At 42.0% G+C, this 15205-nt stretch overlaps 2 protein-coding genes across 3 annotated transcripts in view; one reads left to right on the top strand and one right to left on the bottom strand.

The window, feature by feature from the left end:
• Positions 1 to 1425: 1425 nt before the first annotated feature.
• NOPCHAP1 (NOP protein chaperone 1) lies at positions 1426 to 12468 on the bottom strand. 2 transcript variants are annotated; one of them, XM_061417165.1, is made up of 4 exons: positions 12285 to 12468; positions 10095 to 10181; positions 7618 to 7754; positions 1426 to 4918 (listed from the first exon to the last, which is right to left on the bottom strand). In XM_061417165.1, exons 1-4 carry the CDS (start codon positions 12397 to 12399, stop codon positions 4679 to 4681), a joined length of 579 nt encoding a protein of 192 aa, XP_061273149.1. In that variant the 5' UTR covers positions 12400 to 12468; the 3' UTR covers positions 1426 to 4678. The 2 variants fall into 2 exon arrangements, with proteins under 2 accessions (XP_061273149.1, XP_061273148.1); XM_061417164.1 differs by lacking the exon at positions 12285 to 12468 and adding an exon at positions 11467 to 11915.
• Positions 12376 to 15205, top strand: part of SLC41A2 (solute carrier family 41 member 2) — a 168754-nt gene continuing 165924 nt past the window's right edge. The window contains exon 1 of the mRNA XM_061417158.1: positions 12376 to 12457. The gene's annotated coding sequence lies outside the window, so the exon portion shown is untranslated. The remainder of the gene's footprint in view (positions 12458 to 15205) is intronic.

Genomic DNA, 15205 nt, shown 5'->3' with positions numbered 1-15205 from the left:
ATATAGCAATCTTGCCAACAGTTTCTCCACATTTTTGCCACCACTGTATTTTTCTTATAGCGTAACACCTCACACTTACCAAACACTGTTCTAAGCACGTGATAGGTATTAAGTCATTCATTTCTTATTAATACTAAAACCACATAAGGGACATACTATTATTCCCATCTTACAAATGGAAAAACTAAGGTAAGTGGCTGGGCTGGGATCGAGCCTGCTTCGGAGCCTACGCTTGTGGCTTTGTGACTGGCAGACCCATAATGGCAGCGTGAGGCTGACTCAATTGAAAATGTGGCTCCACCACGTAAGTTGCATGGGGTCTTAGTTGCGGAATGTGCAATCTAATTCCTGGACCAGGGATTGAACCCGGGCGTCCTGCACTGGAAGGACAGTCAGCCATTGGATCACCAGGGAAGTCTCTCCACCACTTACCTATTGGGAGGCTTTAAAATTTTTGCTTAGTGTCTCCCTGCCACTTTTTTCTTTAAATCTGTGAAGTAGGTATAAGAGTATCTCATAAGGTAGTGGCCTTTTTTTTTTTTTTTAAATAAAAAAGAAATTCACTGTCACAAAACTAGAAATCCAGTGATAGCTTTGTCAAGTTATTTGATGCAGTAATTCAGTGATGTTCCTTGCTTCTCTGTGCTCTCCTTGGCGTGCTGACTGTGGCTCCAGGTATGCCCACTAGGTCAGAGTGGCAAGAGCCATATCCAACCACAAAATACCCATGGTTCCAAAGAAGGAGCCATTTTTTCATGTGCCTCCTTCTTCGGAATAAGAAATCCTTTTCTTTCCAGAAAGTTTACTAACAAGACTTGGCTTGTGCCGCTTTGGGAAGGTTGTCACATACCCATCGCCCAAAACAATCACTGCCATGATTTTCCATGAACAAATGGTGGAGAAAGTTGAAGTGTCACTCACTCAGTCGTATCCAACTCTTTGTGACTCCATGGACGGTAGCCTGCCAGGTTCCTCTGCCCATGGAATTCTCCAGGCAAGAATACTGGTGTGGGTTGCCATTCCTTTCTCCAGGGGATCTTTCCGACCCAGGGATCGAACCCGGGTCTCCTGCACTGCAGACAGATTCTTTACTGTCTGAGCCACCAGGGAAGCCCATACGGTGGGGAGTCACCCACAAAGATGCCAACATTAAACTCTGGGGAAAAGTCTACTAATCAGTTAGACAAAAGACAGTAGTAAACCTGTCTTTCTTCAGGACTGGTGACCACTGATGTTTAAGATGTATTACTTTATTGGCGTCAAGAGGAAAAAAAAGTTTTTTTTCATGAACATTTACTGTACATTCCAAGTGAAAGGCACCATGCCAGGCACTGAGGGAAATACAAGTGAAAGACTCAATCTCTTCGTCTTTTCTGCCACAGTCGTGGACTCAGGCACAGGAATACAAGCTACTTGGCAAGGCAGTGTTTTTTTTTTTTTTTCAATAAATACCACATTTGATGCACAAAGTATTATGAGGATAGAGGAGATTCATTAAGAATATTTTTGCTTCCAAGACCATTAAACCTAATTACCCAGTTTAAGACTGTCAAAGAGCCATAAAAAGATAATACACAAGGCTAAAGAGAACATTTGAGCAGCCTTAGCAGGAACAAGACTGTTCAAATGGCAGCCGTCACCTTACACCTAAGAATCAGGCAGAGAATGCACAGGGTCAGACCAACCAAAGCATGACGGTGACTCAGTTTCCAAGAGACTGTAGAGCAAGCTGCGTAAAAACAAAACAGCTTTTTCATTAAGGTATAACATACATAAAGTACACAGATGTTAAATGTGTAACTCGATAAATTTTTCTATGTGTGAGAGTGGTGGTAACTCACAAAACACTCAGAATAGTGGCAGGCACACAAAAAGGTTAAGTACTAGTTAAGTACTAGCTGTTGTTTCACCTGCCACTTCAACAGGTAAAAAAGTATAACCTTGGTTTTATTTGCATTTCTTTGAAAAATGGGACTAAGCATTTTTTCCCTGTGAATTATCTGCTCACATCTCACTAACTCAGAGTATTACTTTTTTTTTTTTTTTTACTAATTTGTAAGAGCCCATTTTATACTAATAACACTCATTCTTTGCCTTTTATTGCAAATATTTTTCCCAATTTGTCCCTTGACTTTAGTACATGGTATGAGCCTAGATTCTAACTTTGTTTAAAAACAGCCATCCCTGACACTGTGTATTAAATAATGGATCAAATTTACACTTAACTATTGGAAGGAAAGTTATGACCAACCTAGACAGCATATTCAAAAGCAGAGACATTACTTTGCCAACAAAGGTCCCGTCTAGTCAAGGCTATGGTTTTTCCGGTGGTCATGTATGGATGTGAGAGTTGGACGGTGAAGAAAACTGAGCACTGAAGAATTGATGCTTTTGAACTGTGGTGTTGGAGAAGACTCTTGAGAGTCCCTTGGAATTCAAAAAGATCCAACCAGTCCATCCTAAAGGAAAACACTCCTGGGTGTTCATCGGAAGGACTGATGTTGAAGCTGAAACTCCAATACTTTGGCCACCTGATGCGAAGAGTTGACTCATTGGAAAAGACTCTGATGCTGGGAGGGATTGGGGGCAGGAGGAGAAGGGTGACGAAAGAGGATGAGATGGCTGGATGGCATCACCGACTCGATGGACATGGGTTTGGGTGAACTCCGGGATTTGGTGATGGACAGGGAGGCCTGGCGTGCTGCGATTCATGGGGTTGCAAGGAGTCGGACACGACTGAGCGACTGAACTGAACTGAAAAGGACAACCCTATCACATATTAGATTTCTTTTTTTCCTCCAATGTCATAAGAATGTCCAGAGAACTGAATTTAGGTGACTTCTTTAACTGTATAGAACACTTAGTTGTATTATATGAGATAGCCAAAGAAGGGGAGAAATATTAAAATTCTACGTACTAGTATGTAATTCTACACTGACTAGTCTCTTTCACTGACCAGTCTACTACTTAGGTATGCATTTCTGGTGAACTTACACCTTCATATCCCCATGGATACCATGGCTTAAAATGCCCTGTACATCCCCATATACCTGTTGATTCATTTATCTACATCATTCAGTGCCTACTGTATACCATGCACCATGCTAAGGAGTGAACCAGACAAATGCAATTCTTCCCACAATGTGGCATAAATATTAGCTGGTAGAAGACATTATTTAAATATTTGTTAATTTATTTAAATACATATTTACACCAATAATTCATCACAGCTGTGTTTGGTGCTACCAGGTACAACATAGTATCTTTTCTAGCTGAGAAATCTGGTTTCCAGATCTGTTCACTCGGCATACTTTTAAGGCACAGCCTGGGTTCCAATTTCCAATGGGAAATACCAGAAAGAACCTTGAGAATAATCTTCAGAGTATTCACAAGGATAAGGTGAGGAGTAAGAAAAAAAACAGTTAAAAAAAAAACCCTAAAACATTAGGGAACAAAGTCCCATCAGCTCAATGCACTTGGAGACACTCCTCTAAATTCTCTAGTTTACATCCTGAGCAAAGCCAGTTCCATGGCAAATAAGAACCCAAACAAGTTTCATAAGGTCAAGAATAAGGCAGAAAGGAGACCCCAAAGTAGGATCATTTTGTCTTTTGAAAGGGAAAACCAATTACTATCTTTTTATGTACTGTTCCCTATTTTTCTTGGGGTGTCCCTATTCTCTACAATGAACAGATTTCAAAACTGGGCAACTGTGAGGAATAATTTCAATAGTTGAAACAAACAAAAACATTGCTTTATGAGAAAAAGAAAAAACAAAACCAAAAAAGTAAATTCTACATACAATTCAGAGAACTGAACTTAGATGACTTCTTTAACTGTATAGCACACCTGGTTGTATTATATGAGACAGCCATGGCAAGGGAGAAATATAAAAATTCTACATATTAGTATGTAATAAGGGGCTACAGAGTCATCGACAGTGATTAAACCAATTTAATCCAGTTTAAACCAGTGATTAAACCAGAACACCAGTTTTCCCGCTCAAATTGGAAAGGAATTTTTTTTTTTTTAATGAAAGTAGATATGTCTGAGGGTGGCTAAATGTAAGTAATTATTTTCTTTGTAAAAAACTTCTTTAAAAGATTTCTACCTCATTGACCCCATTTTGATGGTAATAAATAAGTCTGACTTTATAAAAACTTAAAAAATAAAAACCAACCTAGGTTGTTTTATCCAAGTGGACAATTTAAAGTAAAAACAAACAGGTGATATGTATTTTTACCTTAAAATAAGTTTGAGATTTCTGAAGTCTATGCTATGAAGAAGGATGCCAACAATCTCACTCATTATCATACATAAAATTAAGCTTTCTAAACGCAATCTCTTTAGCATGAAATCAAATACAGTGTGCTCTTAGAGGATCCCCAAATGCTATCTCTTCCAGCTCTTTAAAAGCCAGCTTCTGTTTCTCCAAAAAACAAAGTATATTCAATATTGCAAAAAAGCACCATAGGTATCTGAAATGCAAAACAACTAGTGAGTCACACTCTTTTCCATAGAATTGAAGTCAAGTGAAATGAAGTCGCTCAGTCATGTCCGACTCATTGTGACCCCGTGGACTAGCCTACCAGGCTCCTCCGTCCATGGGATTCTCCAGGCAAGAATACTGGAGTGGGTTGCCTTTTAATTAGCAGGCATCTATCACCTGTTTCTCAGATCACTTATTTCCCTGTTTTTCTTTGTTTTCACTAGCAGGACTGTCCAGAACCTCTATCTTGCCTTTTCCATCTTCTGAATGAGGAAGCTTAATATTATCTATGGTGACTTCACCTTCCGAAGAGGTGCTGTCGTCTTCATCCTCAGATTCTGAACTTTCCTCTGAACTGTCTTGTGAATTCTCTTCCGAACTGTCCTCTTCTTTCGAATGAGACTGATTCATCTCAAACAAGGCCACGTCCTGAAAGAAAAAAAATTACACACCATGTGGGAGATTTATTTTGGGGCAGTTCCCTAAAAAGTTATAAAAACAACTTTGGGAATGACCAACACTTAGCACAAATACTGAAGCACAGAAGACAGGAAATGTTTTTAATACAATACTATTATTCTTTCCAGAGATGGCAATGGCACCCCACTCCAGTACTCTTGCCTGGAAAATCCCATGGATGGAGGAGCCTGGTAGGCTGCAGTCCATGGGGTTGCTGAGAGTCGGACACGACTGAGCGACTTCACTTTCACTTTTCACTTTCATGCACTGGAGAAGGAAATGGCAACCCACTCCAGTGTTCTTGCCTGGAGAATCCCAGGGACAGGGGAGCCTGGTGGGCTGCCAGACATCTATGGGGTCACACAGAGTCGGACACGACTGAAGCGACTTAGCAGCAGCAGCAGCAGCATTATTCTTTCAGTTGCCAGAGTCTGGCCTAAGGATTTACTTTTATTACAAGTCTAAAATGTTCCTCACAGCTGAATTCTATATAGCTGAATCTACCCAACAAAACTCACTCAACAAATATTAACAAATACCAACATTAACCGGGCACCACATTAGAATCTCAACAACAACAACAACAAAATCCTTGCCTTGGTGGAACTTATGTTTTTGAGCAGGAGGTGGCAAACCATGGCCTGCAGGGCAAACCCAGCCCCCTGCCTGTTTTCATGCAGCTCATGAACTAAGAATGCTTTTACATTTTGAGTGGTAGGAAAAAAACAAAACAACAAAAGAAGAGTATTTCATGAAATGCAAAAATTGTATGAAATTCAAATTTTGGATTCCATAAGAAGTATATAAAACGTGCCTACTCATTACATATCATCTACAGCTGTCTTTGGGGCTTCACAGGTGGCGCTGGTGGTAAAGAACCTGCCTGCCAATGCAGGTGGACATAAGAGATGTGGGTTCAATTCCTCGGTCGGGAAGATCCCCTGGAGGAGGGCATGGCAACCCACTTTAGTATTCTTGCCTGGAGAATCCCATGGACAGAGGAGCCTGGCAGGCTATAGTCCATGGGGTCACAAAGAGTTGGACACAACTGAAGCGACTTACCGAGTGCACACACACACACACAGCTGTATTCACATGGAAATGGCAGAAATAGACAGTCATACCGGAGACAGCATGGTCCACAAAGCCTAACGTTATTTACTATCTGGCCCCCTACAAATAATGGCTGCTGACCTCTGTTTTAGTTAAGAAACAGGTTTTCCGGTGGTCCAGTGGGCCCACGCTCCCAATGCAGAGGGCCCAAATTTGATCCCTGGTTGGGGAACTAAATCCCACGTGCTGTAACTAAAAGCCTAAGAGCTGGTACAGCCAAATAAATAAATGTATTTTTTTAAAGGCAATAAACAATTACTCAGAAAGCACAGTGTAGGGCAGTGAAAAGTTAAAGAAGAAAAAAAGAAGAAAGAAAACCATTGAGGTGACAAGTGATGAAAGATGGAGGAATTTGGGGATGGGATTTTACAAAGAGGGAAAAGGCCCAGAGCCAAGGAGACGGAGGCTGGAGTACAATCAGTGAGGGTCCTTGGTGGGAGAGAAGGTCAACGGAGAGATGGAGGCAGGATCACACTGGCCCATGAAGGACTCTGAATTAATTAGAAATGTGATGGGAAGCCCCCTGGTTCCCAAACTGGGAGCCACATACAATGTGTCAAGAACAAGCTTTGGGGGGAAAAATGTGGAAGCAGAAAGCCTGGCTGGGAACTTCCTGGGATAATCCAGAGGAGAGACTGTCATCACCTAGAGTGAGGGTCCTGGGTGCCGAGCAGGAGTGGCTTGATTCGAGATGTACTCTAGATGCAGAGCTGCCATATCTGCAGATGGATCAGGTATATGATTATTAAAAATGGTGTCAGATCTGTCCAGACATGAGTGTTATAAAGGGGATTTCAGTGCAGAAATAAGAGGAGCCCAAAGTGAGAGACTGGAGAAGGCAACGGCACCCCACTCCAGTACTCTTGCCTGGCAAATCCCATGGATGGAAGAGCCTGGCAGGCTTCAGTCCATGGGTCACTAGGAGTCGGACACGACTGAGCGACTTCACTTTCACTTTTCACTTTCATGCGTTGGAGAAGGAAATGGCAACCCACTCCAGTGTTCTTGCCTGGAGAATCCCAGGGACAGGGGAGCCTGGCAGGCTGCTGTCTATGGGGTCACAAAGAGTGGGACACAACTGAAGCGACTTAGCAGCAGCAGCAGCAAAGTGAAAGACAATTTTCACACCTGAGTTATATAAGCAGTTTTTCTGTTATACACATTGTTTATTTTTGCATTCTCAATGAATCAGACTCTGATTACTTCTTTTGGGCCTTGAATGGGAAAATTTTTAAAAACTCAGGACACTTAGTATATAGATGCTTCTAGATAACACATGTGTTATTGGAGTGGAAAAAGCCTTTCTATGATTCTGAACGACTAAATTCCTAGACTTCACCCAGGGAAGCTTGCTGACTTATGAGGTTATTAGGATTAAATAACTCGGTCATTTAATCATCAAATGACTGAGCACCTGTGCAGTACTGGAAACATGAGCTGACTTTGCAAAAAGGAAAATAACACTTGGAATTAAAATTTAAAAGTTTTCTTTCTTTTTCAGGTGATGAAACATATTGTTTATTTTATACTATGAAATGAAAACAAGGCATAGTTACCATTTGAATAACTTGTCCAAGAGTCTCATCAGTATTTTCAATATTGAAATGACCAGGTGGTGCAGCTGCCATTTCTTTTCTTAGCTTTTCGTTTGCCTGAGCCATCTGTGGGAGAAAGGTCCGTACTTGGTCCAATACTAAGGAGCGAAAATATCATTTATCAATATTTATGTTAGTCTTTGGCCAAACTTTTAAAATTCAGAATTTCTATAAAAACACTTCTCAATTTGACAGGAATAATAACAACAGTTCAATAAAAAAGCATTCAAATTCCTTCTATTTTAAAACTTTTCATTCTCTTCTGAATTCTTAAAATGGTGGGCTTCCCTGGTGGCTCAGACAGTAAAGAATCTGCCTGCAATGCAGGAGACCCGGGTTCGATCCCTGGGTCAGGAAGATCTCCTGGAGAAGGGAATGGTTACCCACGCCAGTATTCTTGTCTGGGGAATTCCTCTGTCCATGAAAAACAGTATGACTGTACAATTCAGCAATTATTTCTCAATGTTTTCTGGTTTTCATATATGCCCAGAACTGAAAATTCCTAGAAGAATGGCATTCAACAGACAGTAAACTGATTAAGTAGGCAGTTGGACTTAATAGTTAAATGCATGAGACTCCGAGGCTTTGGGGTCAGACTGCTGAGGCTCTTCAGAGAACCCCAGTTCCACGTCTTACTACCTGAGTTACCTGGGCAGGTTAATGAAGCAATGGATGTTGATGAGGCCCACATCTGTTTCCCTTTCTTCTGATAATGATGACTTTCTTAAGTGGACTGTTGAGAAAGATGTCCATTCTTCCAGAGTCAATGACTAGGTGAGTTGCTGAATGTAAACCTAGAGCTGCTGATAAACCGGCCCAGCTACCACCCATCATCAGGGAAGAACTGGTTCTAGATAAAGTCACCTAGGAAAGTAGAACTAAGAGATATAGAGTGGCAGATCCCAGGTGACGCTGAGCACCTGGATGATGCAGATGTACCTGAAATCACTGGGGGTATTTTTCCCCCAAAAATGAGCCAACATCAGTTGGCTAAAGGCAACTGGAGCTGGGTTTCATTCATGTGCAACCACAGGAATCTAATACATTTAATTTAACCAATCAAAATCTCAGTTTACTCATCTCTGAGTGCTAAGCACAGGGCGAGACAAAGAACAGGGATATGTCATTTACTGAGTTAGCTCTCAAGAGGCCCAGCATATAACCATGCACATTATGAGCTCTCAGAACTTAAGTCACTGACACAGCCATGTAACAGTGGACTAAAATGTTCAGAGCATGGAAGAAGAAAATGGAGGTGAGGATCAAGAAATGGCCTTGAATTGTGAAACAGGACTGCTAGGATTCCAGATGGTATACCCAACTTGGAAAAGAATTTGGCAATCTTTTCTCTATTAAAAAATACACTCTGGGGACTTCCCTTGGGGTCCAGTGGCTGAAACACCATGCTTCCAATGCAGGGAGGTGACAGTTCCACCCCTAGTTGGGGAACTAAGATCCTACATGATGGGTGGCACAGCCAAAATACTAAAAAATAAAAATTCTTAAAATTCCACTCAGAGATACGTACCCTCCAAAAATATAAACCTATGTTTACACAAAAACTTATATTTGAATGGGGACCCACCATGCAATCATTTCAGCTGTTGTACATTTAGTGCATATTATGGTTAACTTCCTCTCGACTACTCACGATTTTGTAGTTTACAGACATGATAACCTCATGTATCATTTACACCATTTTTACTAATTCTTGTCTTTATTTTCTTTTAAACATTAAAAGGGAATTACACAAATGCTAAGTGTTACATGATGCTATCTGAACAAAGTCTGACTCACATATATTTAGAGTATGTGGTACACCAATATCACAGAGTAATTAATAAAAAGAACTGGCCCTGTTATGAGTAACATTTACCATTTAAGTAACTGTGTCCAATTTAATCAAATCTGGTGGTGTTTTCCCACATCCGTGTGTGAAATTTAGGAGTCAGTAACCTCTGGAAACATTCCCCATGGAGTTTAACAATAATTGATTTTGATTTCCAAAAATCCATCCCACAAGTTTTTCTGGGCAAGGTTACCCTCTTAAGTGTTAGTCACACTCAGTCGTGTTTGACTCTTTGTGACCCCAAGGACTGTAGCCTGCCAGGCTCTTCTGTCCATGAGATTCTCCAGGCAAGAATACTGGAGTGGGTTGCCACTCCTGTCTCCAGGGGATCTTCTCAACCCAGGAATCAAACCCGAGTCTCCTGCCTGGTTTAAGCCCCACCCTCTTAAAGCAGGGGAATAATACAAGAAATTTTATCCCTGTGCACTGAATTCATGATGTAATTTCCAAGTAAGACTTGCTAGAATGGACTCTCTGACAACAAAAGCAGACACTGTCCCAACAAATAAGTGATTAATTAGGCAGAATTTCATATCTCAGAGGGTTCTTGAGAGAGAGAGAGAAAGAGAAGAGAGGGAAGGGTACTTACAGGGACTCCTCTCTATCCGAACTGTTTGAAGAGTAGAATTCTTTCTGGAATTAGGTTTGGAGTTGATGAGCAACCTGTCCCATATACCTGCAAACACACACACACTTCCTTTATTACAGCACAAAGAAATAGGAGCCCAAGAGCAAACTTTGCAAGACCACCCTCCACCCTCAAGTCTTGACTGTTCCTTCCTCACTTTCTAACACATTAAACAAAAAAAAAAAAAGAAGGAACATTCCAAGTTCCATGACAACATTTTAGTTCTTTCTGCAGATCTCCCCCCTTTAAACCTGTCTCTTACATCTCTGCCTCACCAATGCCAGGTAGTAAATGCCCACTAAACTGCACCTTTCTGGGCCAGAAATCTACCAGCAACAAATGTAGGTCGGCAATGACAGAATGCAGGAAGCAGTACAGAATACATAAGGGTTAAGTAAAGCCAGAAATGGTTTACCAGCTACATTATATTGGGCAAATCACCTACACTTTTTGAGTATTAATTTCTTCATTTATAAAACATCTCTGCCTGGTAAGTTCCCTTTCAGTCAAGATGTCTGATGTAGACAAAACAGCCCTTTAAAGAGAACCCCTTTAGCCTTTTCACAGCTCCTCAAATCAACCCAACTCTCCAGCCCATCAGAGCACAGAGAACAGGACTTACTTTCAAAACCCAAGGCTTTATGCACCCCGGTTCCCACACCTGGAAAATCTCTTCACTCTGGCGTAAAAATCCTGTTCACCCTCAAAGCAGCAGCTCCACACTCCTAGCTACTATCAATAGCTTATACCTAATAATTGGATTAGTGAAAAGAGCATGGACTCTGGGGCCACACCGATTGGATTCAAATGCCAATTTTGCCACTTTCCAGCCACATGATCTCCAACAAGTTACTTATCTGTGTGTTACACCAGGTCTCAGTTTCCTCATCTGTACAACTGCCCTAACAGAACCAACTCCACACAGGGAAGTTGTGAGGATTAAATTTAGCGAATTAATTCCTGGGGCAGAGTAGGCACTAAGAAGCTTCAGCTATTATCGGATGCTCTGGATTCTCAAAGAATCTTTTTTCAAGTTAATATTTAATGAGGATATGTCCAAGACATTACACTCATTCTTCTTCTCGGAAAAAAAAAAAACCCCAAACACTATAGGTACTACTACTTCCATTTTCCAAATGTAAAAACTGAAGCTTTGGGGATGTAAACAACTCTCCTACTATGGTGCTGAAGACTCTTGAGAGTCCCTTGGACTGCAAGGAGATCAAACCAGTCAATCCTAAAGGAAATCAACACTGAAATACTCATTGGAAGCACTGACGCTGAAGTTGAAGCTCCAATATTTTGGCCACCTGATGTGAAGAGCCCGACTCACTGGAAAAGACTCTGATGCTGAGAAAGATTGAGGGCAAGAGGAGAAGAGGGCGACAGAGGATGAGATGGTTGGATGGCATCATCGACTCAACGGACATGAGTTTCAGGAAACTCTGGGAGATAGTGAAGGACAGGGAAGCCTGGAGTGCTGCAGTCCATGGGGTCGCAAAGCGTCGGACACCGAGCCACAAAAAAGTTCCACAGCTGGTTCTGCTCTTCCTTGAGCCAGCCATCTGTTCTAACAGCGTCTACCACTCGAATGAACTTTATTCTCTTCAAACACCGCCCCCCTCCAAAAAAAGTTCGACAGCTAATTACTCGTGGGGTTGGGATTCGAACCCTAGTTTTTTTTTAGCTCTCTATTATGATGTCTAAAAACCTATGAGGGTTTCCTGGACGCGTCTCCCTCTACCAGAGCAGCGCACTAAGGGAGCGCACTAAGGATGGCTCTGTGAGCATCTGCAGAGAGAGGGTGCTCAATCCATAATACTCACCTGCTCCCCTTACTAGCCAACTGCTGGAACCCAGACCTGATTCTAAGGTCGTCCCCTTGGGAGAGGGAGGGGTGCGGGGGAAGGTCGTGCTGCGGCGCTCAGCACTGGGCACTCAGCACTGTGCCTAAAACATGAAAACACAAACCACCTTCGGGCTCGAGGCCGGATGCCCATACCTAGGCCGGCCAGTCCCCCAACCCCACAGCCGGGGTGATGTCCGGGTCCCTCGCTAGCTAGGCAGGTAGCCCCTGACCCGCAGCTCCAGCAGCGCCGCCCCCAGCTGCACGTGCGCGCCCCACGCCGCTGCCGACCACCCATTCGTCACCTCCGCGGCCGCCGCTCCCCGCCATCAGCAACTCCTTGGAGACCGAAACCCCGGAGCCATCCCGCGAGGACGACGAACAGCTTGGGCCGGAGTGGGATTCGCCGGAAACCTCCATGCTGCTCGCTGGTCTTCACAGCGGCCTCTCCAAGCCCGGATGCAGGAAAAAGGCTGGGGTAGGAGGCGGGGCCAGGACTGCGATTGGAGGAAACTCGTAGGAGCGGGGCTAGGGGCAGGGCGAGGGAGGCCCGCGGAGAGGGCGGCACCTAGCGGAGTGAGGAGGCCATTCCTATCCGGAGAAAAGGTAGGTGGAGGCTCTAGAGATCCTGTGATTCGATGTAAGAGCTAGCAAGGCTGGATTTAAAAGTGAAGAGCGCACCATAGGGGCTGCCCTCCTCTTCAAACCTCTGTGACATAGAACACACTTTGACGGTCCAGTGGTTAAGACTAGGACTTTCAGTTCAGGGGGTATAGGTTGGATTCCCGGTCTGGGAGCTAAGATCCCACATGCCTCCCAGCCACGAAAATAAAAATATAAAATAGAAGCAATATTAAAACAATTTCAATAAAGACTTTAAAAATGATCCACACCAAAAAGAAATCTTAAAAAAAAAAACACATAATCCTATTTTTCTGGGTATAGTTCAGAAGTGTTAACTATTTACATTGTTATGTAACAGATCCGTAGAATTTTTGCAAAACCGAAACTCTATATTCATTGAGCAACGCCCCACCCCCACCCCTCCCACACCATTGCATCCTGCCTCCACCATTCTAATTTCTGTTTCTGTGAGTTTAACTACTTCAGATATCTCATATAAGCGAAATCATACAAAATTTGCCTTTTCTTGACTGGCAAATTTCACTTAGTATAGTATTCTCAAAGTTTATCCATGTTGTAGCAAGTAATAGGATTCCCATCTTTTTAACGGAGAAGGCGATGGCAACCCACTCCAGTACTCTTGCTTGGAAAATCCCGTGGACGGAGGAGCCTGGTGGGCTGCAGTCCATGGGGTTGCTGAGGGTCGGACACGACTGAGCGACTTCACTTTCACTTTTCACTTTCATGCACTGGAGAAGGACATGGCAACCCATTCCAGTGTTCTTGCCTGGAGAATCCCAGGGACGGGGCATCCTGGTGGGCTGCCGTCTGTGGGGTTGCACAGAGTCGGACACGACTGAAGCGACTTAGCAGCAGCAGCAGCATCTTTTTAAAGACTGAATAGTATTCCATTCCATGCATATACCACACTTTCTTTATGCATTTCATCCCTTGGCAGGTGTTTGGGTTGCTTCCTCCTGGGTACCCTGAACAATGAGGCAGTGAACATAGATATGTAAATATATCTTCCAGGTACTGCTTTTAATTCCTTTTTGTTTAATATTTATCTATTTGGCTGTGCCAGGTCCTAGTTGTGGCATGCAGGATCTTCCATCTTCATTGCAGCGTATGGGATCTACTTCCCTGACTAGGGATCAAACATGCGCCCCCTGCACTGGAAGCATGGAATCTTAGCCACTGGACCACCAGGGAAGTCCCTGCTTTCAATTTGTTTGGATATATTATACCCAGAAGTGTGATTACTGACTATATGGTAATTCTATTTTTAACTTTTTAAGACCCTTCAGTGTGTTTCCATAGTGATTGCACTATCTTATTCCTACCACTAGGGCATAAGGGCTCCAATTTCTCCACATCTTCGTCAATGTTTATTTGCTTTTTCTTTCTTTTTTTTTTTTTTAATAGTGGCCATCCATCCTAGTTGAGTTCTTCCCTGGTGGCTCAGATGGTAAAGCATCTGCCTGCAATGTGGGAGACCTGGGTTCGATCCCTGGACTGGGAAGATCCCCTGGAGAAGGAAATGGCAACCCACTCCAGTATTCTTGCCTGGAAAATCCCAGGGACAGAGGAGCTAGTAGGCTACAGTCCATGGGGTCGCAAAGAGTTGGACACAACTGAGAGACTTCACTTTTTTTCTTTCTTTCTTTCTAGTTGGTGTGAGGTGATAACTCACTGTAGTTTAGATTTGCATTTCTCTAACAATTAGTGATGTTGAGCATGTTTTCATGTGTTCATTGGCCATTTGTGTATCTACTTTGCAGAAATGTATATTCACATCCACTGCCTGTTTTAGTTCAGGTAGCTTTGTTGGTGTTGAATTGTAGGAATTATTTATATTTTCTTATCAGATATATGATAATAGACATAGACCATTATGAACATACAAGAACTCAGGAAATATTGCTCCCAAACCCTCCTTGAGGAATTTCCTAGAAAATATGATTCAGAAAATACTCAGAGAAATGCAACTTAAGTTTTGGTAGTGAGCATTTTACAGTAGAATTGGAGGAAAACAGTGAGAATAAGGTTGAAAGAATAGTCTTTAATTTTTATAGGTTTTGATAGTGTGGATATAAAACAAAAAAGGGGGAGAAGCAGAGACTATATAGTAAGAGGAAATCTGACTTTTTAAAAACTTGGAATAAAAGGATAGTATTTTAAGTTAGATGTTGGGGGTAATGGAGAGAAGAGAAAGAGGAGGTTACTTGTAAGTTACAATGTTGTTCATAGTAAGACAATATCAAAATAAAAGGGGACTGAATGATATTGAGTACAGTTATTAGAACAAAATAAAAATATTCATAAATATAAAAATTAATAAGATAGAAAGAAAAGAATTCAGGCTCTTTCCCCTAAAAGGAAACAAAAAGATACTTTATAATGCTAAATATAAATATAATGCTAAATACTAGAATCTGCAAAGAGGAAACTATCATTAATATCCACGTGCCTAATAAAATAGCAACAAGTATTATAAAACAGAAACTAAAAAGGAATGCAAAGAAAATTAAGCAAAAACTCTAATAATTGGAAATTTTAACACTGTTTCAGAACAGACTATATCTAATTGAACAAAAAATTA

This window comes from Bos javanicus, chromosome 5 (genome assembly GCF_032452875.1).
Source record: "Bos javanicus breed banteng chromosome 5, ARS-OSU_banteng_1.0, whole genome shotgun sequence".
NCBI lineage: Eukaryota > Metazoa > Chordata > Mammalia > Artiodactyla > Bovidae > Bos > Bos javanicus.
Note: the sequence above shows the minus strand (reverse complement) of the source record. Positions and strands in the feature narration are given on the sequence as shown.

Excerpts from the sequence above, each read along its gene's own strand:
- NOPCHAP1 (XM_061417164.1), bottom strand. The coding sequence starts at position 11,698 with ATGGCTGGCTCAAGGAAGAGCAGAACCAGCTGTGGAACTTTTTTGTGG. Across the intron at positions 10,182-11,466 it reads CAGCATCAGAGTCTTTTCCA|GTATATGGGACAGGTTGCTC; the intron begins GTGAGTCGGGCT and ends GTGTGTTTGCAG. Across the intron at positions 7,755-10,094 it reads TCGGATAGAGAGGAGTCCCT|TATTGGACCAAGTACGGACC; the intron begins GTAAGTACCCTT and ends TTCGCTCCTTAG.